This window comes from Varroa jacobsoni, unplaced genomic scaffold, assembly GCF_002532875.2.
Source record: "Varroa jacobsoni isolate VJ856 unplaced genomic scaffold, vjacob_1.0 scaffold_1145, whole genome shotgun sequence".
In the NCBI taxonomy this organism is placed as follows: Eukaryota; Metazoa; Arthropoda; class Arachnida; order Mesostigmata; family Varroidae; genus Varroa; species Varroa jacobsoni.
In genome coordinates this window covers 104,321-129,979 of record NW_019214047.1, presented here as the reverse complement: position 1 = coordinate 129,979, position 25,659 = coordinate 104,321, and the positions used below count along the sequence as shown (strand labels likewise).

The 25,659-nt window shown below is 46.2% G+C and overlaps 2 protein-coding genes and 2 long non-coding RNA genes across 6 annotated transcripts in view; 1 reads left to right on the top strand and 3 right to left on the bottom strand.

Annotated features, from left to right (window-relative positions):
* Window positions 1-25,659, top strand: part of pan (transcription factor pangolin) — a 139,445-nt gene that overhangs the window by 85,835 nt on the left and 27,951 nt on the right. For all 3 annotated transcript variants that reach the window (XM_022845069.2, XM_022845070.2, XM_022845073.2), the window contains one exon: window positions 13,417-13,564. In XM_022845069.2, the coding sequence (XP_022700804.1) occupies window positions 13,417-13,564 (148 nt within the window). The remainder of the gene's footprint in view (window positions 1-13,416; window positions 13,565-25,659) is intronic.
* On the bottom strand, window positions 2,125-9,194 carry LOC147752588 (uncharacterized). Its single transcript, XR_015313648.1, has 2 exons — window positions 4,617-9,194; window positions 2,125-2,945 (listed from the first exon to the last, which is right to left on the bottom strand). It is a non-coding gene; the product is annotated as an uncharacterized LOC147752588 (long non-coding RNA).
* LOC111267087 (uncharacterized) lies at window positions 14,310-15,633 on the bottom strand. Its single transcript, XM_022845085.2, has one exon. The coding sequence runs from the start codon at window positions 15,414-15,416 to the stop codon at window positions 14,790-14,792; it is 627 nt and encodes a 208-aa protein (XP_022700820.1). The 5' UTR covers window positions 15,417-15,633; the 3' UTR covers window positions 14,310-14,789.
* Window positions 18,267-25,659, bottom strand: part of LOC111267089 (uncharacterized) — a 57,278-nt gene continuing 49,885 nt past the window's right edge. The window contains exons 7-8 of the long non-coding RNA XR_002684403.2: window positions 23,719-23,949; window positions 18,267-20,146 (exon numbers count right to left, since the gene is read on the bottom strand). This is a non-coding gene — a long non-coding RNA (uncharacterized LOC111267089). The remainder of the gene's footprint in view (window positions 20,147-23,718; window positions 23,950-25,659) is intronic.

The following is a 25,659-nucleotide window of genomic DNA, read 5'->3' as shown; positions in this document are numbered from 1 at the left end:
CAGACCCAAAGAGTAGAGATACAGCGGCGAGGACAGACAAGTAGTCCAATGGTTACAGCGTTGTAGTATTGTGGGTACATTCGTAATGTCCTTGTGGGCTCTTCCAGCTGAGCGCATCCGAACCCCTCGAATCGGCGAGAGCCGGCCAGTACACACTGCGACGCTACTTTATGGCCACGACCGTCATGGATAGAGGCATGGACGAAAGCGCTTCGTCAGACTCAGCGAGGCGGAAGAACACCATGTTTCAAATTCTCGCTTGCGGCTCAAGAAACCAACCCCACAATCCCATAGGTCTCCATTCCTGCACTTCTCCCAATTCGAAAGCTGCGGCAGCAGTAACGTAGTGCCAATATGGTTGGTCCGTCGATGCGTTGCTCGACGATCTTCATCAGTCTCGCTTTGCCGAATCGTACTCTGTTAAATCTACATCATACGATATATATATCATACAGCTGTGTTAACGAAAGAACAATATCCGTTGGGTAAAAGAGAAGAAATAGAAAAGTTCGAAACTTTGGTGATTACTTGGGCAAAAAAAAGTCGTATCAGAAACGGTCGTAGCTTGACGTGGAGCAGCCGGGGGTCAGCGAGCTGGTAGCTGAGTCCGGCAGCTTTTCAACTTCTGTTACCCGTTTTATAGTTTGAATAACATTTTATAGCAGCAGCTTGACTCGATGAAGCTAAACTAATAATTTTGCTTGTGGTGCAGATAGAAGTTCGCGTGTTTCTTTGTTAACTCTAAGTGTACACTTGCGTTTTTGGTCATTATCATCATCTCGGTGGAGGATGACCAATTTGTACAATGCCATATGCCTAGGGGCCGCGGCCTTGCGGCAATCACTCTCCTACAAATATTAGGTCAATTTGTTATGCTGAACAGGTCTAGAACCAGGCACAACTGGACTCTGCTGCGCCTGTATTGGCACACACATCTGTGCATTGTAGTAGTCTGACAAGGACTCTATATGCGTCTGTGTGCGTGTGTGCGCGGTCGGAGTTGGAGATTAGGTTTTGAAGCAAGCATCACTTAGGCAGATAGCGCCACACTAGACTTCGGAAGAGTTTCGCGCAGCGATCCGAAGCTTCGTAGTTCATACGACTCTTGTTCGCCTCGTGGCTCGTGGCCGAAGCTCGATCAGGTTAGCATCTCGTAGACGCATGCTCGTTTCGGAGAGTATCGCGTCGTCCTCGGACCACAGATAAGGCCCGAACGCCGGTGGGATGTATCAGGTTGCGCAATGGTCCGCGCTTGTGAGTATATATGCCTTTCGTGGGTGCTCTCTGCCCCGATGGCAGAGCGCCACTGGGGATAAACGGGTGTGTTAGACGTGACTCAAGAGCAGTTTACTGATGAGTAGGAGAAAAGCAGATAATCCCTAACACAGGAGGTCGAATAGGCGATACCGTAATGGACGATGAGGTCTCAGTGGATAGGCACTAGGAGCACATACGCTACATAAACTACTAGCCTGTTGGGTCGCAATTAGTCGATCCGAGAATTTGACTGACTACTAAGTGCTTTTCTGCCACTTAAGGGAGACAAGAAAAAGTGAACGGGCATCTTCTTAGACAACATTTTCCGTTAAAAAAGCATCCGTCATACGCCAAATAAACCGCTTATCTACGCATTAGCTAATAATGGCGCTTATTTGTGCGCATCCTCTGTTTGCAACATTGGGCGATTTATGGTTTTACCATGTCCATATGCATATGTCCCTTATAGCGATGGCCGTCTAATGTCTGATTATATCTCGAACCTAAATACAGATACAGATAGAAAATATCTCCAATTTACTTATAGATTATCTTCACTTGTCAAAAAAAGGGAGCATCACAAGAGTTAAGGAACGCATTAATTCGGCCATCTAGGTTCAAATCCAATATTTGCAATAGTCGCAGAACGGATAAATTAAATAGTTTCATGATGACTGGTTGAAACGACAACGTCAGAATAATACGGAAATAAAGTAACTATGACCGAGAAACAAAAGCGAAAAGGATCAAAAATGGCGAAAAGGTGCATCAGGGCAAACAAGAAGGAACTACAAAAAATAGTCAACAAGGCAAAAAAAGGGCATACGCACACGCATGGACTTTCGGGGACGACAACAACACAGCGAGAAACAAACAGTAATTAACATTTTTATTCTTTCTTTGTTTCTTTTATGATCATTATCATGATCATCACTCCTTGTTCATAGTCTCTAGTGTGTGTGTGTGTGTGTGTGTCTGTCTGCTCCGAAAAAAACATCGACGGATATTTAAAAATCGAAAAAAAAAAGACACGAACGACCAAGAAATGATGAGCAGGCAACAACAGCAGCGTGTCGAAAAACGAGGTAGAGCAGAAGGCGAGAAAATATTATGTGCCTCAATTCAGAGTCTGAAAAGTCGGACCCAGAGACGATCCGAAGAAGGGATGGGCTGGCGACGACAACGACCCGCGAACGGCCGAAATCGAGGGAAGAAAAACATAGTAGTATCTATTTAGTGGATCCAGTGAATCCAGAGGCGGGCGATCGGCGCAAAGGATGAGATGAGCGCAGGCAAAAGTTGGCCGTTACGACTCGCTAAGCAGCTTGCTTAACAATAATAACAATATCAAAAACAACAACCGACCTATGTGTTTGTGTGAGTGTGTGTGTGTATGGGAATGTTTGTCCGTTCGAGCCGCTGATGCCCGCCGTCTATATTTCTGCCTCTAAATGTGCGCGAAAGTGTTACTCTGCGCGTATGTTTGGTCTTGTAAGCGTGTTCTCTCTGTTGCCGCCGAGCGTAGCAACTGGCTGAGTCCGTGGACAGCCGTTTCGGATGTTTAACGTGATGGGATCGCCGAAAGGTGCTGCTCGCGCTAGCGGCGGCAATAGTCGTTGGCTATCGCAGGAACGAATCTGGTGCTGCTGCCGTTGCGATGGTAACGGCTATACTTCAGCACGATTGATCTGAAAAAATGAAAGAACGAGCAAAAGAAGAAAGCGTGAACGAAGTGTCTAATTGTGTTGGGGTACCACGTTAACAGCAGCCGCATTAACGACATTGACAAGCATAACCACCATCGAATTGAAATGTAGATAGAGAAATATAAAAAAAGCCGATCCGGGACGCTGTTGACGGGAGTAGCAATAATAACAATAATAGAAGCTGCTTGTATGTCCGATGATGTATGGCAGTAGTCCAAACGCCTTGGACAGTGTACTTATTCATGGTACAACAACGGTTCGACTATAGATAAACACAACGATACGATAATCCCTATTCTCATTTTTTTTCGAACATTTTTAAAAATAGATTTTAGATTTTATTTTTTCTTTTTATAGAATTTTTTAGGTCTCAAGGAAAAGTAGCTAGTGTTTCAAAATAACGATACTTTTTTCATGCCTATTCAATTTGTATGTTTCCTCGTAGTGACGATATGCTAGGCCACATAATAAAATATCTTCGTTATTTGGAGTTGAATGGGCAACTTATATCGGTCGTCGTTGCCGCATTAGCGACCCTGCAAAATTTACTTCCGGGATTTCCTGTATATAAGAGCTAAAATGGTCCCATATCATAATTTTATGTAATATGTGTGATTTATGCGTCTGCACAGTTTGTAGCAGGCGGAAAAATCGGAAAGATAGCTGTCAAATGTGTTGAATTGTCTACGCGTTTTTTCCTTTCTATGAAAGATGGTATATACGAGCGGATCCTACGCCAGTGCGCTTCTGTAAGCGTGCATAACTAGGATAAGGCCTCGAAGGCGTCAGTGGCAGCGAGACCTTAGCGCCAACCTAATTTGTTGGGGAATCCTCGAGGTGAGCCCGTCGTGATCCGGCAGGACACGGCACAAAGAGAATTTCATTACGGAGCGTGCCAGAGCTTTATGCTTCCCCGCCGGTATGTGTTGTATGGCTCGCGCAGTACCACACCGTGGGTGCTGCTGCTATTGGTTCTGTTACCTCAATGGTGGGGTGCCGTATTATGTGATTCGTTTGGACTTTTCTTTTCTCTGTTGCGTCAGAACGTTCTCTTTATACTAAAGAGGCTCTCTGGTAATAACGGTATGATCTTCAGTGCGTCTATTCTACAAGGAGACTCGATATTAAACTGGACGGCCAACCGGTTTGTTTAATAGCACATAAACAATGCTTTGCCAAACGTTATACTTAGCTGAATTTCAACTGGGTACATAATAAACTATACCCATATCAGTTTCAAATAAAGGAGGATACGTTGATTTTTCTAGACCTCGTCATTGATATAGCTGATTACGTGTTTGTTCAAAAACGACCGTGAGAGATGTAAATTGCGTGTACGCAGATCAGCAAAGGCGCCTTGCTATTTTGAAAAATAAATGTCGTCAAGCCTTCGATGATAATGATACTACTATTATTATCCAATGAGGCGGTGTCAGCGAAACAGACTGGTGCCGATTCTGCCGATAATTTGTTATATCTAGTAATCATAACATATACTACATGACAGGTGTGATTAAGGTAAGGAAACGTCTCTAGTCGTCGCTTGCGTCGTCGCCGTCGTTCAGAATAATGTAGAGCTGAAGATGAGGAACAATTCGCTGTAGTAAGAAATATTTGTTGCAGTTTTGAGGTAATTGTAGCAAGCTTACTTACCAGCTCTTCTATAACCGGACGGTTTGCTCTATTGCTTGTCAATAGCTATCGCCGTCACGGTCACAGACGACGCTTAGATAAACACGGTAGATAGACAGGCACAACTTACATGGCCCTCGGGAAAGCGGACGGGAAGCTGTGCTCGCAGTAAACAGTTAGTTCTCTGCAATGGGCAACTTTGCCTGCCCGGGAGCAGAACAGCATCAGTGAAGCAGATCTCAGATGCAGGCAAGAACCAAGCAAACAGACGCCAACTCCAGACGGTATCCGGTGGCTCTGCTGCGCAGCCGTTCTGGCCTCACTAGTATAGCGCTATTCTAGGTGTAGATGTCCACTGGTAGACGTATGGCGTCGGCGGGTAGCAAATTGTAGCATGCGGCAGGTGGCGGCCCTAACGGTTATGGCGATGCGAATAAGCAGACGAACTGGCAAATAGAAGGATGGACGGGTGAATGGATTTCCATTCTGGGTAATGGACTGAATGGGACGGTCCGAAGGTGGTCATAGATCTCAATAGATTCGGCTGCTACTGGTTCGTTTTCGTTTTGGCGCTGCCGGCATAACGGTGGTAGCATGAGGAACGAACGGCGGGAAGAACGTCGGAGAACAGGTGCTGACGATACTCCTTTTTCCTACAGAAAGGATATTAGAAGGCAAGGAACACGTTTAGAAGTAAACTAAAGAAGAAGGGATGGATATCAAACCCAAGGGGAGTAAAAGCAATAGGGAAAGTAGAAACATGGCCGAAACGCCAGTCGACGATAGTGACGCTGCCTATCGGCCGCTACTGATACCAACAACAAGTCGACAACAGTAACACACTTCTGATGCAGATTCCGATATTAGCAAGAAAATACTGGCGACGATTGGCGCATAACTAATCGACAATACTGCTGGCCGTTAAGCCGCTAGCAACCCGGTCCGTTTAATGCGCATTTGCCCACTACTACCGTTGTTTGCGCATCAGCAGTCGTCTTAACTGGTGGAACTCGGAAACGACTACTATTTATATTTAAAACAACGAATTCGGCTTAGGGCAGAAATAGTTGGCTGGGTGAAGAACGAATATGCCCGCCACCCAGATAGATATGATTCTCAGGGGAAGAAGAAAAAGGAATCAGGCTTGAGAGAATCGAAGTCGCTTAGGCCCGACTCGGATAAAAATGAAAAATTCCACGAACGATCATAGTGACAACGGCTGTCATTATTTCGATGGTGCTTTTTTGGCGACAATGATTTGGATATTCAGTATTCTTTCTCTTTATCTAATTGCCTTTAGCTACCATTGAGTCGTCTCCATACTTAGTTCAGTTATCGCATCGGAGCGTTGTTTTCTCCAAGTCGCTTTCGTTCTACGATAGCATAATCCTATCCGCATGAAAGCGTCATCCCAGGCTGATTCGAACAGGGAAAAAGGAAACGAAGACCAGGCGAAACGAGGTGAGGTGTAAAAAATGTATGGATACCCAATAGTTCTCTGTATCTCTTATTATATCTGATTGGTGAACGTCATTGAAAAGATCTGAACTTTGGAATGGCAACTTCTATCTACCTTCACTCGACCTCCTTTACCGCTGTAATCGCCGTGGCTGGCGCAAGATGGTGATGAGAGCCATGGAATGCTAGGCAATGGCGAGCGATCAATTTAAACAAATATTTACTGCCAATTACGAATAAGAAAAGCTAGAAGAAAGACGTGCGTACGTCGGTTCGGTTGTTGGGCATCTCATCGGTCAGTTGCTTAATCTGATGGTGTGAAGTATAAATGGACATATGTATTATATAAATGTTGACCCGAGAGGAAGGCCCAGTATGGCCATTTCACTAGCGATCCAGTCGCTTCCTCACCTTGTCGAAGAAAAATTGAGAAAGAGCCCAAGTAAGTAAGAAAGAAACCGCTGCTGTTTGTGCTGCCGCTGTTAATTCGCGTATTCGCCGAGAGAAAATGCCGTACCCCGGTAGTATCTCTACTCGCTCTGGTGGCGATGCTTGTCGCCGCTGTTGCTGAAGCGTGCGTTGCGCCCTGTAGATTGGCTCTATGGGAGAGACTGCTGTATCGACGCTTCTTCACCTTTTTTTTGAGAGGCCCCTTTGGGAGGTTACCTGGACTTCGTTTGAGGAATGGCGAACGCGACTCGTTCGCTCGCTCACCAGCTCGATTGCTTGCTTTCTACCCAGGCCAGTAGCATCTTCGTGGCTTCGTAGGCTTGCTTCTAAATATATAGAAAGTTAGTAAGCGAATTGAGCTATGTCAAAACATCGCACGACGCGCGCTCGCGGCTACACGCATAGCTGTGATGTGATCGTCGGCCAACATCGTCACCCAACCACACCTGCTGTAAGCGAGGATTACGCCAGCTGACCAGATCGCGGCTGTCGCTGCTGGATCGGCCGCTGATGGTATTAACGTGACGGCGACGCGCTCATGGGGTGAGAGGCGTGAAAGAGAGGGGCCTGTTGAAAATCATATTTGATAATTCTCGTGTGCCGTCGTCAGAGCCGGGCAGACAATGGCAGCAGCAGTAACGACAACATGAATTGACCCTGCCCGTCTGACGTGGCGACTAAACCACCAGAGGAGCAAATATTAACGATGGAAAACTGGCGAACGTGAACGTGATGCTGTTGATTGCTCACTGACGCTTTCTAGGCGATGGTGATTCCTAGTATCGGCTCGAGGGAGCCAAGCACGTCACGCCATTATCATCCTATATACACATGTTTCGACTGCTCCTACCACTACGCCGTGTAACTGGATCAAGTCTGCAAGTGGGCCTGATTTGCTTATTTAAGCTCAATTCATCGGCTTTTACTCAAGAGCGTTCTTTATTCGTTGGTTGATAAACTGACTAGCATGGCAGAACAATTGAGTTTCCTGCTGGCATTTTAACATACAGTACTCGGCCGGCATTGTCTTCGTTCGTTTCCGATTGAAAGATTGCTGGCTTCAACTTGGGGGTGCCGAGGAATAGCTGTGCGGAGGAGATATGGCAGTTTTCACAACGGCTGTTGCTACTGTCGCAAGAGCAGAGAAAGTCAACGGGTAGAAGTGGTGAGGACGACATAAAGCTGAGTCGAGCTCAGAGTCAAGTGCAACCATAGGGGTGGTAACATTTTGAGTTTAGAGAAATACAATATAAGTGGGCCGCAACGAAGATTGTGCATTGGTAAACGGAAATCCACAGGGGATGCGGGGGGGAAATGAGGACAGAGCACGGGATACAGCAGAGTTCGAATTAGAAATTCAGGGACTCATCTTTAGGAGTGCTGCTCCTACCGATGATGATGACGAATATGCAGACAAGAGGAGAAGTAAGGAGGATGGGGATGTTTAAACTCAAATATAAAAAAATGAAAGCTTATTTCTTTCAAGAGGTGCTCATGAAGGATAGGGCCCCGAGGCACACGACGAACGAGAGTTAGATCCAGTTAGCTATAAATCGAAATCGAGAGGTTTTCGTTTGAGAATAAGGAGAGTTTCTCCGTTCTGCGAAATGGGACGCGCTGCTACGTGACTAATTTGGAAATGCCCTGTTTGTCGGGGTCGTCTACGATGATAAAACATGATAAACCCGAGGTTGAAGGGCACAGAGGCGTGCGCCACTCTTAAATACCGTTTTATCGGTATCAACAATCGGCTGATTTGAAGAATTGCCCATCAACTTTTTACGGAACGTTGCGGAAGGATTAGGATAACTAGCATACCATATATAATAGTTGTAATGATGTACGTGTTAGTATCACGATTATTGGTCTGGGGAGGCCAGCAGAAGATGTTATTCAAGACAATGAATACCTCTTGTCTTGAATCCGCGCCAAGCTGAACTAGGTGCATATTGACGGTCAACTGCACGCAGTACTACGAGAAGTCCTTGAACAAGCACGGTTCGACCATCAAGCTCTCCAGAAATTGAAGAATATTTGTCGATACGCAATCCAAGAGTACTCGACTTCGACAAGCACGACTTGGTCACGACCCTTAACCCTCAATCTGCTTTTGCTGATAGCCAAAGTTTTCACCAGTAACAGCAGGGGCGGCGGCAGGGCCCACAACCCTGAACGTTTAGTTTGACGGTCGAGCGGGATCCGGTGACTGACGATAGTTGATTTCAGCGAGGTGGTTGTCGTATCGCGGAGAGGCAACTTCGTATATTGACAATGTGAAGGGCTTCGATTCTTCAGTACTGATTTCGATGCTTGTATGCAAGACTGTGAATGCGCTGTATAGTTTAGCGTCTATGTTGCATATAGGACGCATCGGGGCAAGCCTTGGGAACAGGTCGGCGGAAAGCAAAAGACAGAGGGGATAGAGTCTCGAGAAAGAAGGGAGAAGAAAGCACGCGAAAAAGAGAAACGGATACCATTACTTTCGGGCATTAGCCAGAGCAAACCTCAGCAGATAGCGAACATTCGCTGATAGCAGGTAAGCATACACACGGCCACGCAGATTCAAGCACACCGACCGACCCAAAGACAGGCCTAACCGAGTAGGGGGGAACAAAAATGCAAGCGAATAGTGAGTAGCAGGCTGGGGCGGGAACGACAAAACTCCCAACCCCCAGAGCAGCTTGCAAGGCAACGTTCACAGAACCTTCCACCACTACCAGTAACAGTGGCACCGCCACGGGACAATGTTTGGTGTGGGCGCGCCGTCCTGTTCAGCGCGTCCGCGCACGGGTTTGCGCCCACTCTGTCGTGGCGGCTGCGGCAGGAGGGGAGAAGAGATAGTGAGCCCGCCAGTGGAGGCCCGCTTGCCTGTGTACACAATTCTTATTAGTGAATTTAAAATGATATTTGCATTAGAGCGGTGAACGCTGAGTAGAGGGGGCGCCGACCGGGCGACCAAGCTGCATCCACGGCAACACAGCAAGAGATCTTAATGGGGGGGGGGGGGGGGGCGAGTGAGAGAAGGGACAAAGGGGAACCCTGTTGCGATCGATCCGCCCCTGCATCACGGTGAAGCGGTGAAGTGGAGAATCGCAGTGCCATCGCCGCGGTCACACAGCCACAGGGAGCCTCCATTCCGTGTTACTTCTCCTGCGCCGGAGGCTCTTGAATAGCAGTAGCATTGCTAGGCGACTGATACATCTATATAGACCTGCACATACGTGGATAGGCGCGCGCACATACATATATATATGTACATCTGCGGGGATACGCAGCACTAATGCGACCTGTAATGCGACCCATCTGGACTCGTCGCTTGTACGCCCGGCTGCCCGCCTGCTTGTTTCCCAATGGACCGGATTGCATTGGATAGCAACAATGGAGTGCGAGATGCGGCAATAGTTTCTATTGTTTCTACCTCACTGCCCCGCGGAGCCATGAGGGGGCGGAACTGGCGTTAGCGGGCCACCCAACGAACATTACTTAGTTGGCACGAAGAGCGAGGAGAACGACCCACTGCTGGCCGACGCTCGAGGTTAAGCAAAAGCAGGAAGATGACGTTGGTTATTTAGCTAGCCAACGAGGTCGAAGAATCCGAGGACAGTGGGGTTCCTTGTTGCGAAATAACTACGGCCAGTTCAGATGGCCGCTTTGTAGAACAATGAACTTACGAGCTCAGTAGGCTATCTGCCGGAGGTGATGGTAAAAAAAAGCTGAAAAACAAGCAGCAGCAGTAATTGCTAATGGCTTAAGCAGATGGGTCTTGACAATTGGCAGCTAAACTTCTACTTTGTGGAGGTCACAATCAGAAATACACTCATTTGCTCAATCAGCCACCCAAGGACACACCAATACATTCGTTATTATATCTTCTTGGCTTCTAGCTTGGCCCGAATCGAAAAAATGGGAGAGCTGTGAATGTGCCGCCGTCAGGCCATCTTCATGAATTGTCTTCAGATTAGGGAAATAAGCGACTGAGCAGACGGCTTTTCTATAAAGCGCATGTGTCGATTGATTTGAACTTATCGATTTTGTGCCCCGCACGCAGTATTACATATATATATTTAGAATAAGCTATATAAGATATACATTCTACATAAACTTCCAAGCTTTATTTTAGTAAACGGTAGGCCTAGAGATTTACTAGGAGATTTGACACTATGTTTATTTTATTATATCGAAAAGATTACACAGTAATGGACGAAAACTGCATAAGTATATTAATAATCGAGATCACGTCAAGTCAGTATGCACGATAAAGGGCAATACCATTGTCCTTTAATTCGTCTGTTAGGACGGCTCGAGATCGATTTCGATTCGGTGAAATTTTGGTTAGACGGATGTTAGCCAGTATGGGTTTGGTCATATGGGTCTATGTGAGTGAAGGAGAGAGACTGTACATGTGATAAAGCATCGCAACATAGCCTGGCATGGTTTGCCTAGTCTCATCCTTCTTAAGCGATAGTTCTGAGTGCGAATCAGGCCGTCGTAGCTGCCGTCACTGGGGATAGGATGATGAATAATTAATTACCGGTACGCAGCTACTGCTAGGGGACGAAGGGCAGCCAATGGTGACACTCGTTGCTCTCTCAAGCTGTCGTCTAGAGGGTTCGGTAACGGCACTTTGTCGTCCAAGGAATGAACGGAGAATGGCCATGACCATCGACAGCACAGGGCAAAATGTGGAGTAGAGATAGACAGGGGCAGCGTTGGACGGTTAAGGGACAGCAAGCAAGACCGTAGAATCGCTGGGCATCAAGAATGGCATAGGGACGAGCTCAAAAGGCCAGAGAACACGGACAGATAGGGGCATATCTTTGCATTACGCTAGGACCTGTGTGAGACAGGATGGAATGAGCAGGATTCGCAGAAGTGGGCGTATACTAGTCCTATGCCAGCTACGCATATACTTTGTGCTGCGTAGAAGAGCTATATGTCCATACGAGGACATAGTCCACTGAGAGAAAGGCCCTGGTCCAGGAACAAGGGTCTGGGTAATCTGTAATGGACGCTGAAAATGAAGGAGAGTGGAGGCCAGGAGAACAGCTCGACTTCTTCTAATAAGCAGGCCCGCTGCCCTGCTATCGACAGCAAGGGGACTCCTTTTGAAGTCTGGTTGTCCGTCTGTCGATCCAGCAACCATGGGAGAAAAGAGCGGACAAGTACGGCGGGGTGGAAAGTGGGGGGGGGGGGGGTCGAACGTGCACGCTATTACAGACAGGACGACTCCTGTCGCCTGCTACTGTCCAAGCCGCTAGAAGCTTAAGTCGAGAAAGGACAGCTGAGCTCCAACGGCGAAGTCGAAACCCTAGTCCAGAAAGCTGCACGTAGTGTATACGTAGCTGGCTAATATGAATATACAGAGTAAACCCGTGGTTTGTGTGTCTGTGTGTGTGTATATGTCATTGCCTACATATCTCTGTGTGTGTACGATACGATTGCCTGACATCGACTTACTTCGAACGTATTAGCTTGTCGTCAAAAAGCGCTGACTCTGGATGGATGGGGCATCGGCGGATGGCTGGGAACAGCTTTTGTATCTGCCTTATCTGCTCTTCTTCAATGCATCCATCTGAACTTTAGCTAGGGGGTTGAGGCGTTACTGTTTTACATATCTGCCTGTGCGTCCCTTCATCAATACATCCACACCTAGATCTAGCTACAAAGATACCTGCCACTCCTTTTGCAGTCACCTCACCAATGACCAATGCAAGCGTCGTCATGTCTTCCGTTTCATTAAACCGTAGGATGCAGCGATGTCGATAGCTTACGAGTGGTCAGACTGTCGACGTAGGGCTATCCGTCCTAGGATACCTCTTTACCCGAAGCAGGAACGAATTGAGCAAGTCAGCTTGCTGGTATTAATTGCGGGGCCATATTAACGGCGATAGATCTACATGTGTACCGCTGTTTCGGCTTACTTTTGTGAACACGCACAGGCTGGACTCTATGGAAGGGCAAGCTCATCCTAAGAAAGGACCGGGATGCAGCAGCCATGCCCCTGTTGCTGAGGAGCTGAAGAAGGAAAGACGGAAAGAAAGAGGCAAAGCAAAAAGATAGCTTCATATGCGGCAATCAGACGAAAGAGGGGCTCGTACAGAGCAAGAGAAGAATCCTTGCATGAGGAGTCAGGCTACATGAGACAGACAAGACTAAGTGGCCACTAATGGACAGTATTCCTGGCTAGCTACTCTTTCTTCTCTCAGGGACAAAAAGATGAGATCTTCACTTATGATAGTTACAGGTATGACCTATATATGTATATATATTGGTTTTTGTGATGAAGCAGCTATCAGGCTGTAACGTGGCCTTTTATAATGTACTACATCTATATGTAATAATGACCTATTACGGCATAACAGCTTGCCTAAGATACTATAAATAGAAGAATTGTTATATATACGCGAGCACGCAAGTATTAGGCAATTCCATGTTGTGAAGGCAAAGAACGGTAAACAAAACAGTTTGTCTATCGTCTTGAAAACTGAAGGGTGCTATGGGGACTGCGATAGGAGCGTGGCAGAGAATAAATAGACCATAGTACTTCGGAACTGTAATCGAGTAATCTTCAAAGCGAGTTCCAACAAACACCCGCCTTGTTAATCTGTAATCATATAGCTCACGTGGATCCGGTGTGATATTCGTGTTAATAAACAAATGATCATCGTAAATTTTTCTTATACATACTGCAGAATTTCTTGTCTTCCATTGATACAGGTAATTGTTTATACCTTGTGAAGATTATAAATGAAAATTAGCTGACGATTTTTAAGTATAAACCGCTTGTAAGCTGAGTAAGTGCCAGCGGCATGTTGTTGACCTGCATTATTTGTACATGATTTAATAACAGCTTCATTATTAAATTAGAAGAGCAAGCCGGTGACTTCTGGACATATATTTTGTGCTGCTTCAGGGAAAGATGATGGGTGCTGCTGCGAGCGGTGGCTCACCTTTGTCATCATATCTAATGTATGGGGGCCATCCCGACGCTACGTTCTCTCAACCGCCGCCCGCTCATATGGGCATTTCCGCGCATGGCGTGCACATTGACAGCAAAGCTGGTGAGTAAATGAAAGAATTACTTCTCATTTCTAGCATCGACGCTTACGGGGTAAGCTCTAGCTCTTTTTCATTCACATAAAGCCAATATCTACGAACTTCTCTGCGTTTTCGTTAAGATCATTGCTGGTGAAGCTCACACCAGCCGCAATGCCTACTTCTACTAGTATAAATAAAATAATTGTCACGGAGACCATCCTACACGTGTGGCAGATTTTTGTTTACATCTGATCTTTGCGTGCGGTTTCGGCTTTCTTCTGGGTCAGAAGAAAGTCTCGGGTGCGCACTAATTATAATTCCAGTTCTTTAAATTTTTTCGAGGGTCACTAACGAAGTTAGTTGGGCATACAAATTTCGAAAGTTTGGCAATCTAAACTTTCGAAGTTTGTACGCGACTGCACTTTCATTAAAAGCAAACATCGTGACAAAAGGTTCGCTGTCGTTTTGTTAACGACCACTTTCGTAGGTTTTTTTTTGCTAAAATCACATCTAAACTTTTGGGTTAAATACCCGAAGATTTCTACGTATCGGTCAACAGATGACACTATGACCACCTGTTTTAATTACACAAGCATGGTAGCGCATTTCTGTACGACGGAACTGCTGTTAGCAGCACTAGTTATGGTAGGAGTAGTAGCCAAGTTTCATTCTCTCATTTGTTGTTGCTCTTGTTGGGTTATTAATCACAGGTTGCTATTTTCACGTTGTGAGATGTTTCTCCAAGATAGCGACGACACCGGTTAGGAATTTTTTTGCTATGCTACATTTATTTTCAACACAACAGGCACTTTTATATACAGGGACGGGACTGTCTGCTTCGTAGTAGAGTTTTTTCTTTTCGTATTATTATAATTATTACCGTCATCATTATTATTATTTGTATGTACACGGTGTTGGTGCCGTCCAGAGGAGAGCAAATGGACGACCTCTTTGGAAGTATCTACAGGTGCGCTCAGCGCAAGCGGACACGGCGACCAGGAAGAGGAGCTGGTCAAACAAGGTTAGGTGACACTTTCGGGCGGGCAGGCGAAAGTCGAAGAGAGCCCAGCGAAATCGAAACGAACTCCTCGTCGTTACCAAAATCATCATCGCCACCTTTCTGACTTCGATTGCCACCGTCATGGCCACCAGAGGTAGTGCGTGCGCAACAATATCCTAGGGTTGTCAAGTGCGCGTGCGATTTGGGCTTATTAGACGTATGACATTTGGGACCTTTAGCCCGCCCGTTTAGGCGGCGGCAGCAGCCTTGGCAGCAGAGGCGGCGGCCTTCTTGTGCCAGCCCTTCGACTCGAGCACGATAGGGACGGGCTTCTTGATGACAACGGGGTGCTCCTTGACCACTGGTACCTCGACAGGAATGTGCTTGGTGACAGGCACTGGCACATGCTTGTGAATGTGCACAGGGTAGGGCTTTGGCACCTTAACTTCAACAGGCACTGGGACGGGCTTGTGCACAATGTAGGGCTTAGGCACATGCACAATATAAGGTTTGGGTACCTTCACGATGTGCGGTACAGGGTAAGGCTTCTTGACGGGTACCTTCACAGGCACTGGCACCTCTTTGGGAATATGGACTACCTTGTGCACGGGATAGAATTGGTGAACAATATGGGGCACTGGGACAGGCTTAGGTACGGGCACCGGCTTGTAAACTGGCACTTTTTTCGGTACATGAATAACGTGCGGCACGGGTACGGGGTGTGGCACGGGATAAGGCTTGTGCACCTTCTTCACGACCACGGTGAGCTTCGGCTCGTACCATCCATGATGGTGGTGCCAGCCATGACCACCTGCGTCAACGTATCCAAGACAGCACAGGATGAGCACGCCCACCACACCCACCAAACGTAACATGACTCTGCCTGCTTTCAATCTATCTCGTTATTATATCTCTATCTGTATATACTGCTGCTGCGTCCTTTGTCGCCTAGACTCCACTCGAACCGTTCTCCTACCAAACTGCGTGTTCTTTCACCTGTCCCTATTCTTGCGTTCAGTTCCGACTCACCGTGCTTTCACTACCACGGAAACGACGACGTCGGCTGACTGCTTGGCTTGCCGCCGCGCCGGCTCTTTTATAATGCGGCGAAAGGTCGAAATGGCAGTGGTCGAAGCGTCTGGTGGCAGTGGTAGTGATGTCTCAGCGCGTTGGCTCAACTCGTGTTCGGGCCCAGCTTCGGGCCGCCACGCGCTGTCCGCTATAGCGGCGGCGGCGGCGGCGGCGGCGGCAACAGCAGCTGCAGTTATAACTTCAGTGGCTTCAAAAGGCAGCATATTGTGTTAGACGTCTTGGGGAGACCGACCAGCGGAAAGCAGCTTGGGACTGGGGTTTGCGGGAAGGAGCACGTCAGACACGTGCAGCGCCGTCTCGCTTGTGTCCGTCCGTCTGTCGGTCCGTGCAACATTCGTCCAGCGTCCGTCCGTCCGTCCCTTCGTTTGTCTGTCCCGCGGCCCATCGGTGGACCGAGCGGCATTCGTTATTCTCATTATATAATTGCTATTCAGTAAAAGCGAAAGAGCTTACCTCTACTACAGCTACCGCGTTGGTCTGCCAACCACCGCCGAGGTAAAATGTCTCGACGCGCTGCTGACCGACAGACCAAGCACGTTTGCTACAGCTACTGTCGCTGTTATTGTTGTTGTTATTGTCGCTGGTGCAGCGGTCCGATCCACCTAACGGACGCGTAGGGAAGCCCCGGCTACTGCCTCATAACAGCATTATATTGCTATACGAAGGCGAAAAAGGTGAAAATGATGGTGGTGAATAGCGGCCAAGACGGCCATCAGCAACAACAGAGACGATGATAACAACAGCGAACATGGCGCGAACAACAGTAGCAAATCAACCAGCCGCGGTCGTAGTAAAAGCCCTGGAGCTATAGTTGCTGCTGCAGCAGCAGCTGCCCGTGGTGGCATTGATGCTGATATCAGTGATAATGGCTATGCACGCACCTTTTTAGGCCGCGCAGCCGGGAAGGCAGGCGAACAAACAGACAATAATCCGCCTACTGGGCTATAAAGTAGTAGAAATACACCTGAAATTTATGCCATGTTCGGCGTCCCCATTGTCGCCGCGGACACTCCACCTGTCGCTATTTCTTTGGCGTGATCAGCTGCAGAAGCAGCCTTATTAATGACAATCTTAATAATAATAATAATAACAGAGTCTAGACGAAACAAATAGCGCAAGATACTCGAAGTACGTAAACAGACAATCCGTTTCATTAAAAGACATTACTTCCCAAGCTGCTGCTGCTGCTGCTCCCGCTGAAATTACTGTCGCTGGAAAATTTTTGGCTGTTTTAGCGACATCGATAGCTCTAGCGATTATTTTATTCAGACGTTTACGTACGCAAACTAGAATAGCCTCTTCTATCGCGGCGATTGCACGATGATTGCTTCGCCATTGCGTTACTGCCAGATTACTTCTATCTAATTCAGTGATATATAATACAAACATTTTATTGTCGAAGACTACTTTTGGAATAATGTCCATTTAGCGACTAGTTGTCTGAGCTGGTCACGATACGCTAAAATCTATACAATTATCCCGTCTTGACGTTTACTGCTTTGATGGGCCGCCCAGATATGTTCCTACCTGTCAATACAAAAAAAAAATGTCCTAACGCTGAAAAGACGTGAAATTAAATAGAAAATTACTTACTTAGACAACTTGATTCTATCCAATGACAGATCGTTTTGCATTATGCGCTTCCCATCAGAGATGCAGAAATCACCGAATTTATCACTATCCCTATTGAATCACCCCTATCACTGTCCCCTGTCGTTTTTCCAACAACATATTCTTTCGACGACCACATAGAAAAGCAATGTTTTGAAGCGATGTACGGACGGGAGACAACAGATTCTCGATCTTAGAACTTCGCCAAAGTTTGCCATAAAACGATCTAGCTACTACGTAGAGACCCTGTGAGAACAACCCTTTCGAGTGATACGCTCAGTTTCAATAGAATATTCATAATAACGTTTACAGGAACCCCCTGTGAACTTTGCGCTGTCGATTTCATTGTAGCTGCTTTTTTTTTGCTTCTTGCAGTTACTTAAGTGTAGCGTAAAGCCATAGTGTCACTAATTTACTGCATAAGTGACGCGCTCCATTCATTGGGACGATCTATAAAGGGCGCCAAGCAGATACGTCGTTGGCATGTTACGACAGATAAGTTCCTTGCAGTGAAAAAGTTGTAGCGAAGTTCACGTTGCACTCAACCAACAAAACTGACCGTACTTCTGAAACCAAAGTTTTCCAACTGCATCTTTTTGGGCCAGACCGAATCGTGCAAGGTGAGCATGTGAGACGGAACGGAAATGCTAATTTCGAACAGCATTACCTTATGTGAATCAAAATGGGAAAGATCGAGATGATCGGTCAAAATCGTAATGCTGGCCCTGCTGATCATGATCATTCCATCGAACGAATGTTTCCTTTCAACGACATGAAACCAAACACATCGAACGGTGCGGTACTATTCAAGCATTACCGGCTACTACTACGACTACTACAATAGCTGCCATCAGCTACTGTTAACACGACTGAAGAACAACGGAGTCAGATAGATAGCTCAGTCGATTCCGTCCGACCAAAACTCAGTGTCTTCTGCTTCAAAGAGTTGCCCACTAAAACAGGCGTCTATGATGCGTTATTGTCAATCCCTTAACATTACTTAATAATAATAAACGTACAGTCAAAGCGCTGGGCCGCCGTACATCCTCATCCTTGGTCGAAGGACTTCCGAGGAAGGAGAAGCTAAGTCGACTATGCACTCGGGAAGCCAGTCAGGTGACAGGACAGCTTAGATAGCATAGAGAAACAGAGTGAGTGCAAGGTGCTGATTCAGGTTATTATCCAGTCAAGGTGATGTTTACTGCATCATCCCATCTCTGCAGCACCATTGTCAAGCGGGAAACGAGAAAAGAATCCTAACTTTTTAATAGTTACCAAAAATCTGTCGGCGTCAAGATATATCGTGTGGTGTTCATCTTTATTGTTTCTACATATTTGTTTTGTCATCGATATCAAGGCACGGAGGCTTGACCTACTTAACTTGCTTGGTTAACAAATGTAACGCGCAAGGAGGAAAGATCACTGTTCTAGAGCTACTATGACTAATCGTCCATCACTTAACACGAGCAGCACAAAATAGAACGATATTACACTACTGTATCATACGTTACGTGGCTTCTATTTGTTATAGTCCATTACTTGACGTAAACGTTTGCGTCGCTTTCCAGAGGCTGAAACACATTAGAATTAGTAACCTTGAGAAGGGTCGTCTCCTGGTGGGGCCTTGGTTAAACGCTCTAGCGGATAATTAGTGTTTTTTCTTGCATAAAGACCGATACAATCAAAAGACTCGAGTCAACATTTCAAAATGACGGTAAACTTGTTACATTATTTACCCACTTTGTTCTGCTGGAGGGATCCGTTTATTTCAATCGCTTTATGCATCTATAATACTAACTTGGACCATTTGTGATGATTCGATTTTAACTAGGTAAGTGATCTTCATCGATTTCAAAAACTCTGCATTCGAAATGGTGATGTGGCGCGACGTTTTCTAATAGCGCTGTTTCTCAGGGTTCATGTGAACGCCAGGATACCCAGTAGTGCTGTAGTGGGTAGCATGTTTGCCTGCTAAACTAGAACGACACGTCCTGCTAGTCTGGGTTCGCGTCCGCGTGTGGACACCCTGTTCTTCGGCGCTACCGGACGTCAGACTCGAAGCATTCAACGCCTAAAATGTCTCCGCACTGTAACCTATTTATTGTTTAAGGTGACGTTCACCCCCTATACGTTGTGCGTGTTCAGCTCGTCACAATCCATACGTTCTCCGCTCGAATTCCTCCGTCGCAATCCCGAGCACAGCTACAAACGCAATTACGCCGGCAGCGGTAGCGTCAAAAAACACCATCAAATATATTGAACGCGGCCTCGATTTCTCAGGTTTTTTTTTCTAGAAGGAAAACGTTGCCACGACCCCCGTTACTGTTAGAGCCAAGCAAAATTACGTCGCGGTACAAAGTACAATTGTGCCTTATAACTGTGCGTAGAAGTAAATAATATGATGGATTCCGGTGTTACATGTGCTGCGATGCCAGTAGAAACTCAGGTGTTCTACATCATTTTTGGCAGTATCATCATACAGAATACATGTTGTTATTATGCAATCTGCTACACAGGGTGTTTCTTAGGCGCACCTTGGCCTCAGTGTAACTGATGTTGCTGCCAACTGGCGACAGCGGAAACAGTCACGAGTCGCAGAAGTAGAATCAGAATTAACCTTCACAACAACTGCCTTCCATACTTAGTACGTAGGGCGCTGGCGCATTAGGCTACACCGGTTCATTCGTCAGGGTCGATTCTGCTCTACCGTAACTGTCTCTGATGCTGCTGTTTGGTCATTGTCCCGCCCGCATCCGTCGTCACGCTGTTCACGCGTATCGTTGACTGATTCGAATCGGTCCTGATCTTCTACGTGTGGCATGCTCTTGCTTGCTTCAAGCGTTGCCGTCGCCTGATCTTCGCCTCATGCGAATGACGCGATAGGCATCCACGGCCACAGTGGCTGGGGTAAACGCACACGCAACAAATGTAATGTTACAAATTCATTCGAGCTACACCACTGCCGCTACGCCAACGGCTATGACTGTTGCAACGGGAACTACTTGTTGATCTGCAATGAACTTCTGCTGGCCCCACCTTCTGCGTGCGTTGCCGCTTACAAACACAGTCGACAGGTGGGACGGCAGCTGAATATCCTATCCGTTACGTAAACGTCAACATCACCACTGGTGATCTGGTTTAGCCCGTTTTCACAAAAAGAAAAAATTTAATGTAGACAGCGCAATAAAGTAAATGAAAGAAGGACTTTACAGCAGTAATCAATAAAAGGAAATTGCAAATAAATAACTAAATTAACTACTTCTACGCTAATTGCTATTGACGAAAAAGGGAACGCTTGCTAGGTCGTGATTCGATTAAGGAAATGAGCATAAGACTTCGGTTAGTGCAGGTTGCCGTTCACGTCAATAGCGGCGTCTACTGTCTGAGACTCTCACAGACAACAATGACAAATGCACAAATTACAAAACTTGGAATTTTGAAAAGATATATTTTTTCATAGCTTAATCATAGCAGTGTCGCTATTGGTAGTTTTCGTAGTAGACGGTATAATAATGAGTAGGAATATATAAAAGTTTAACAATATATATGTACGACGACATTTTTCCCCACTAACTCTGTTCAACGAGTTGTTTGTTGTGTTGTCATTTCGGATTCGTTGGGCTTTTTGGCGGCTCGCTAGCCTATTGAGCCTGCCGCCTCATCTGGGTTCTGTCGAAGGCTCCCATTTAGTCCTGTACAAAGCTTTGCCACTGAATTGTATTAGCGAATTGTTCCATTGACAAATTCAAGTCCGTATAGGATCTCGAGTCAAATTGGAATTGTCAGGCCTATTACTGTGCTTTTCAGTGCAAGTTCTCTTTCAGTGCAGGATTCCTTAGCTAAATCGAAAAGTCTATGTTTTATATATAGAGTTCAGTTGATTATCGAGGCACCTATGATTATAGTCTCTTATAAAATACATTGTATCATCCTACACAGATACGAAAACTTTACGACTCTTCACTGCGATTTTAAAATTGATTGCGGTAAGATAAAATTCATTTTACGGACAGCTGGGTTCCTGCTGCAGATGAACGTCGATGCATTGTATCACATTGCGTTTGTGTGTGCACGAAGCTTTCTCGCACAGGCACGAAACATAAGCATTCACTTTGGTGTTATTTAAAATCTATTAACATTTTCACCTGGAGGAAGCTGTGAAGGTTTTTGACAGAATCCCAACTATACTCCTAATATATAATAATCCTAACTATGTCAAAATGCGCTCTAGGAGCAAACGTCGACAATTCGAGGACTGCCTGATTGTTTGTCTGTTCTGCCGATCAGTCTCTGGTCGGCTTGTCGTGGCTATCGTCTTCAGTGTCAACTTCATCATCACCCATAGCGACTAGTGGCTCCCTCGTGTCTTGTGACTTCGCAATTTTTCTCATGAGTGGATACTACTACGGGCCGTTAGAGCGGCGATAGCTGCGGTGATGGCCTTTGCAACGTTGGCAGCGAATATTCGTTGGTTTTCTCAACTACGGAGCACGATGACGACGGCGACAACGACAAAGATGACGGGTGGCGTCTGACGGACCGGAAATGTCGCCATGAGAAACGCCCAGGGTTGCTGGCGCGCCTCACCGATCCGATTCGGTCAGTTCCGCGCACTTGGTCACCAGTGCCGAGTAACGGACATTGGCACATTGACGGGACGTGGACGCACTTTCGCGCGAACCACGAAAACGAAGAGGAAGAGTTTTATAAAATCATAGGAGATAGACCCAGTTTGAACGACGCAAGCTGTTTTACCAGCCAGCACTTTGTTGAATTTGCTTGTATGCACCCAGTAGGACATAACTACATCGACACGATGTGGCATAACCATATGGTTTATGCATAGACGCGTGTGTACAAGGAAACGACGATCGACAAACAAATAGATAACTGAACCGGAAATGAATAAACGTTTAGAAAATCTGTCTAAGCAAACAGGCGCATTCCTGAAGAAGAAAGTGTGGAACAGAAATGGTGGATATTGATATGTCACCATGGCTCAATCCCCGTTGCCAAAGCCTAGTTACAGCATCGGTTTGGGAATGAACCCGATAATAATTGCCACCTTTCTTATTTCTTGGACCTATCGTATTTTTATAGAGGAGGTGATCAAAGGGTGTTTCGCTTCTGTGACACTGCGTGCCACCGAACTGGGTAAATACAAAGGGTTAATAAGTTTCGAAACTCCGTGAAATCAAATGTTTTCAATACTCATTTCGATTCGATAGCTACGGACTTAATTATTCATATGGCGGCAACAGCTCTTACCATCTTTTTATAATTTCTGCAGAGCCTTCTTTATTTGTGGCCGAGTCAGGAGTCCAGAAAGGCCGAACGCGTGATTTTGCACATGGTGCTTGCCGAATACATACTGTGAAGTGACAGGTAACAATCGCTAGACAAAGCCAAGCGATTCTTGATGAGTAAAACCAAGGAACGCCTGAGTAGTCATTATTGAAATTAAAATAATATCTTGGCATTCTTTCATGGCTTCCAACTTATCCCATGTGGCTTTGTTTTCCATGCTTCTTAACAGAATGGAAGTATTGTGTATGGGATGCGTTGCTCGGAACAGCTACTGTGAGTGCGTATATTTAATACTAGACTTGTTAAAAGAAGACTCATGCAAAGGCATCTCTCTGAATCTGGGCCCTAATTATCAATCATGACTTCAAAAAAATAGGCTGATCAAATCCCTCGACATAGAGCGTTCCCAAGTAGCTCTGTAGTGCTCCGAAACTCTGTGGTACAACCAAAGGTATTTTTAAATAGTCCTTTGTAGCAGCGTCTGTCTAACATATGCTCCAGCGAATACTCGCGGACGGGGGAAAGGCGTCGAGAGACCATGCCCAATTGTGGCTGGGTCTTGACGAATCGAAAAAAAAGGGGACACTTTACGCATCGCATGACCGAAAGACTTCCTAGGTGTTCTTCTGCATTTTGGACTCTTGAAAGCGTTCAATTGCTTCTGAATGCGTCGGCCCAACGACCGAACACACCTGAGTGCGTCGGCGAATCGAAACGATTGCACCGACTGTATTGTACGCTAAGCAACTTTACGTTTTCAGAGTAACGTTACGTTGCTTCATCAGTCTCTAGCGTCGTAATCGCGAGCCAAAGCGACAGTATAACCAATATAAGCTTTATTTATTTAAGGGACAGAACTGATCCTGGTAAGGCCCTCGAGGCAATCAATACAACGAATAAAGAGTTCATCTTTTAGTAGCCTTGTTGGAAAATCTGATCGTCGGCCGTAATGTGTTCAACGGCAGTAACAATCAAGTGCCAACAAATGGTCAGAAATTGTGAGAAATTAGGATTATCATTACCGGTAGCAGTGACTGCAGGAGAAACAAGTACTGTGGTTACGGTTAAGTCGTAGTAGCATCGATCGTAACGGAACGGGCAGCAACAAAAAAAGCTACGGTAGGCCGTATCGCGGCAGTATCTACGGGCGCGTTTGCCCCTGCCTACCTGTTTATCTGCTTGCACCAGGTCACGAGTCGACGGCGAAAAGCGAAGTTAAACACGAGGACCAACCAACACACGAATGCTGTTTGTTAGGTAAGTTGCCCCCTTCTTGCTGTCGCAGTTTCTCTACGCGTTCGTGGCCCGTGCATTAAGCCTGTTCGTCGTCGATGTCCATTTCTGCGGTCTATGTCTGGCCTCAGGGGGTGACAGCAGCAATGGCGCCGGCGGTAGTGACTGCAACGGTAACGCTGCAATGGTTATCCTTTGCCGTCGTCTAACAGAACGAAGGAAGAATTGCAGCAGCGGCATCAGAAGTAGCAGTAACTTTACTGACACGTGTATCTATTTGCACCGGTTTGACCGGTCTACTTACCCTGCTCGTCGGGCGTTGCCTGACCGTCGTAAAGCTCGTGTCGTTAGCAGGAGAAGCAGGGGAGAGACAAATGAAGAGATGGGGAGGGGGCGGTAGGCGCTGATCGCAAAAATGAAATTGTTGCACGTCGCCTAGCGTTGGTTACAGACAAATATTGGACTAACTGTGTGATATTATTTTCCTTATCGTTGGGGTTGTGTCGTGAGATAAGCCGTTGTAAAAGCAGTAGCTGAATTGGAGACGAAAAAACCAACAGCTGTTTTATTAGTAGCAGTGGAGCCATGTTTGTGACGGACCATGTCTGTGTGCTTGCAGGCTTTTGTACCGTATAGGCTTAGAGCAATGATGCCTCTTAAACGAAATAAGAATGAGGTGTTGTCTGTCGATCTATAGGGCCTTCGTGATGCCATGCCGATGGCAAAAGAAACAACGACATGGGGATTGAACGAGCCGGATCTTCGGTTCATCTACGACATTGTCTCCACCCGATCTAGCTGTAGATAATGCCATAGATGAGTCGCTGATTGAAGCCGCTGCATATTGAAACTAACGCATAGTGGATGGTACCGTACTACCATAACAGATCGTTCCACATAACGTACAGTTTCTACTACAACAATATATTGATATATTGTATCTGCACCAATGTAAATCAGAATGCAAGCTGTTGATTAAACTAGCGACGATATACGCCAACATACAATATTCCTTTAGAGCTTCAATTCCTTCTAAATGGTACAGCTACGGAGTATACAGTTAATCATAAACATGTACAATGCCATCTAGGAGCTTTAGTAAAACGATGCGTTGATTTCGGTTATAATTTTACTCTATCTCAATATATTAACTATTGGTAAAAAAACTATAAATGGAGTCAAAAGAAACTGAACGATCCTCAAAACGAAGCAAGGTTTACTAGAGGAAATTAATTAGCATCACTATGGTATTGACACACTACCGGGCCATGTGTCGAGGCTATGCAGAACTCATGGAACCAATAGAGTTAGGTTCAAGTAGCTTTGAAAGCATGTGGTGCACCTTAGCCGTTCAGGATAGTTGCAAATGCATGTGTTCCTTTTTGTCGGCTTGTCCGCGTGTGCGGGTGTCCAACGGACGAAGTCTGTTTGTCTGATGAGGAACAGTGGCACTCGTAACAAGGATAACTTCATTGCCGATTCTCAGGGAACACGACGGCGCGTTGTGAGCAACTGCCACTAGCTGGCTGCTGCTTTTAGTGACTTACACGAATACGAGCCCAAGAACACACGAACGAATGACGACGGACGGTCGGTCGGTCGGTGAGTCTCTGGTTTAGCTGCTTTCGGTTGGTTCTTTGACGAACTACCGGCCCAGAGATAATCGTGTCTATTTAGTTGCTTAGCAGCCTATCAGTGAGCTACCCAGTTCGCCAAGTTGCCGCAACAGCAGCAACTCGAGAAGAAGGGTTGTGCTTGCAAATTGTATCTACATAAATTAAATAAGACTCATTCTCCCATCATAAGAACTCGTTACGCGGATCAGAGGGCAGCAGGCCAAGCTATGGGACTCAGATGGAGATAACTGAATATGCC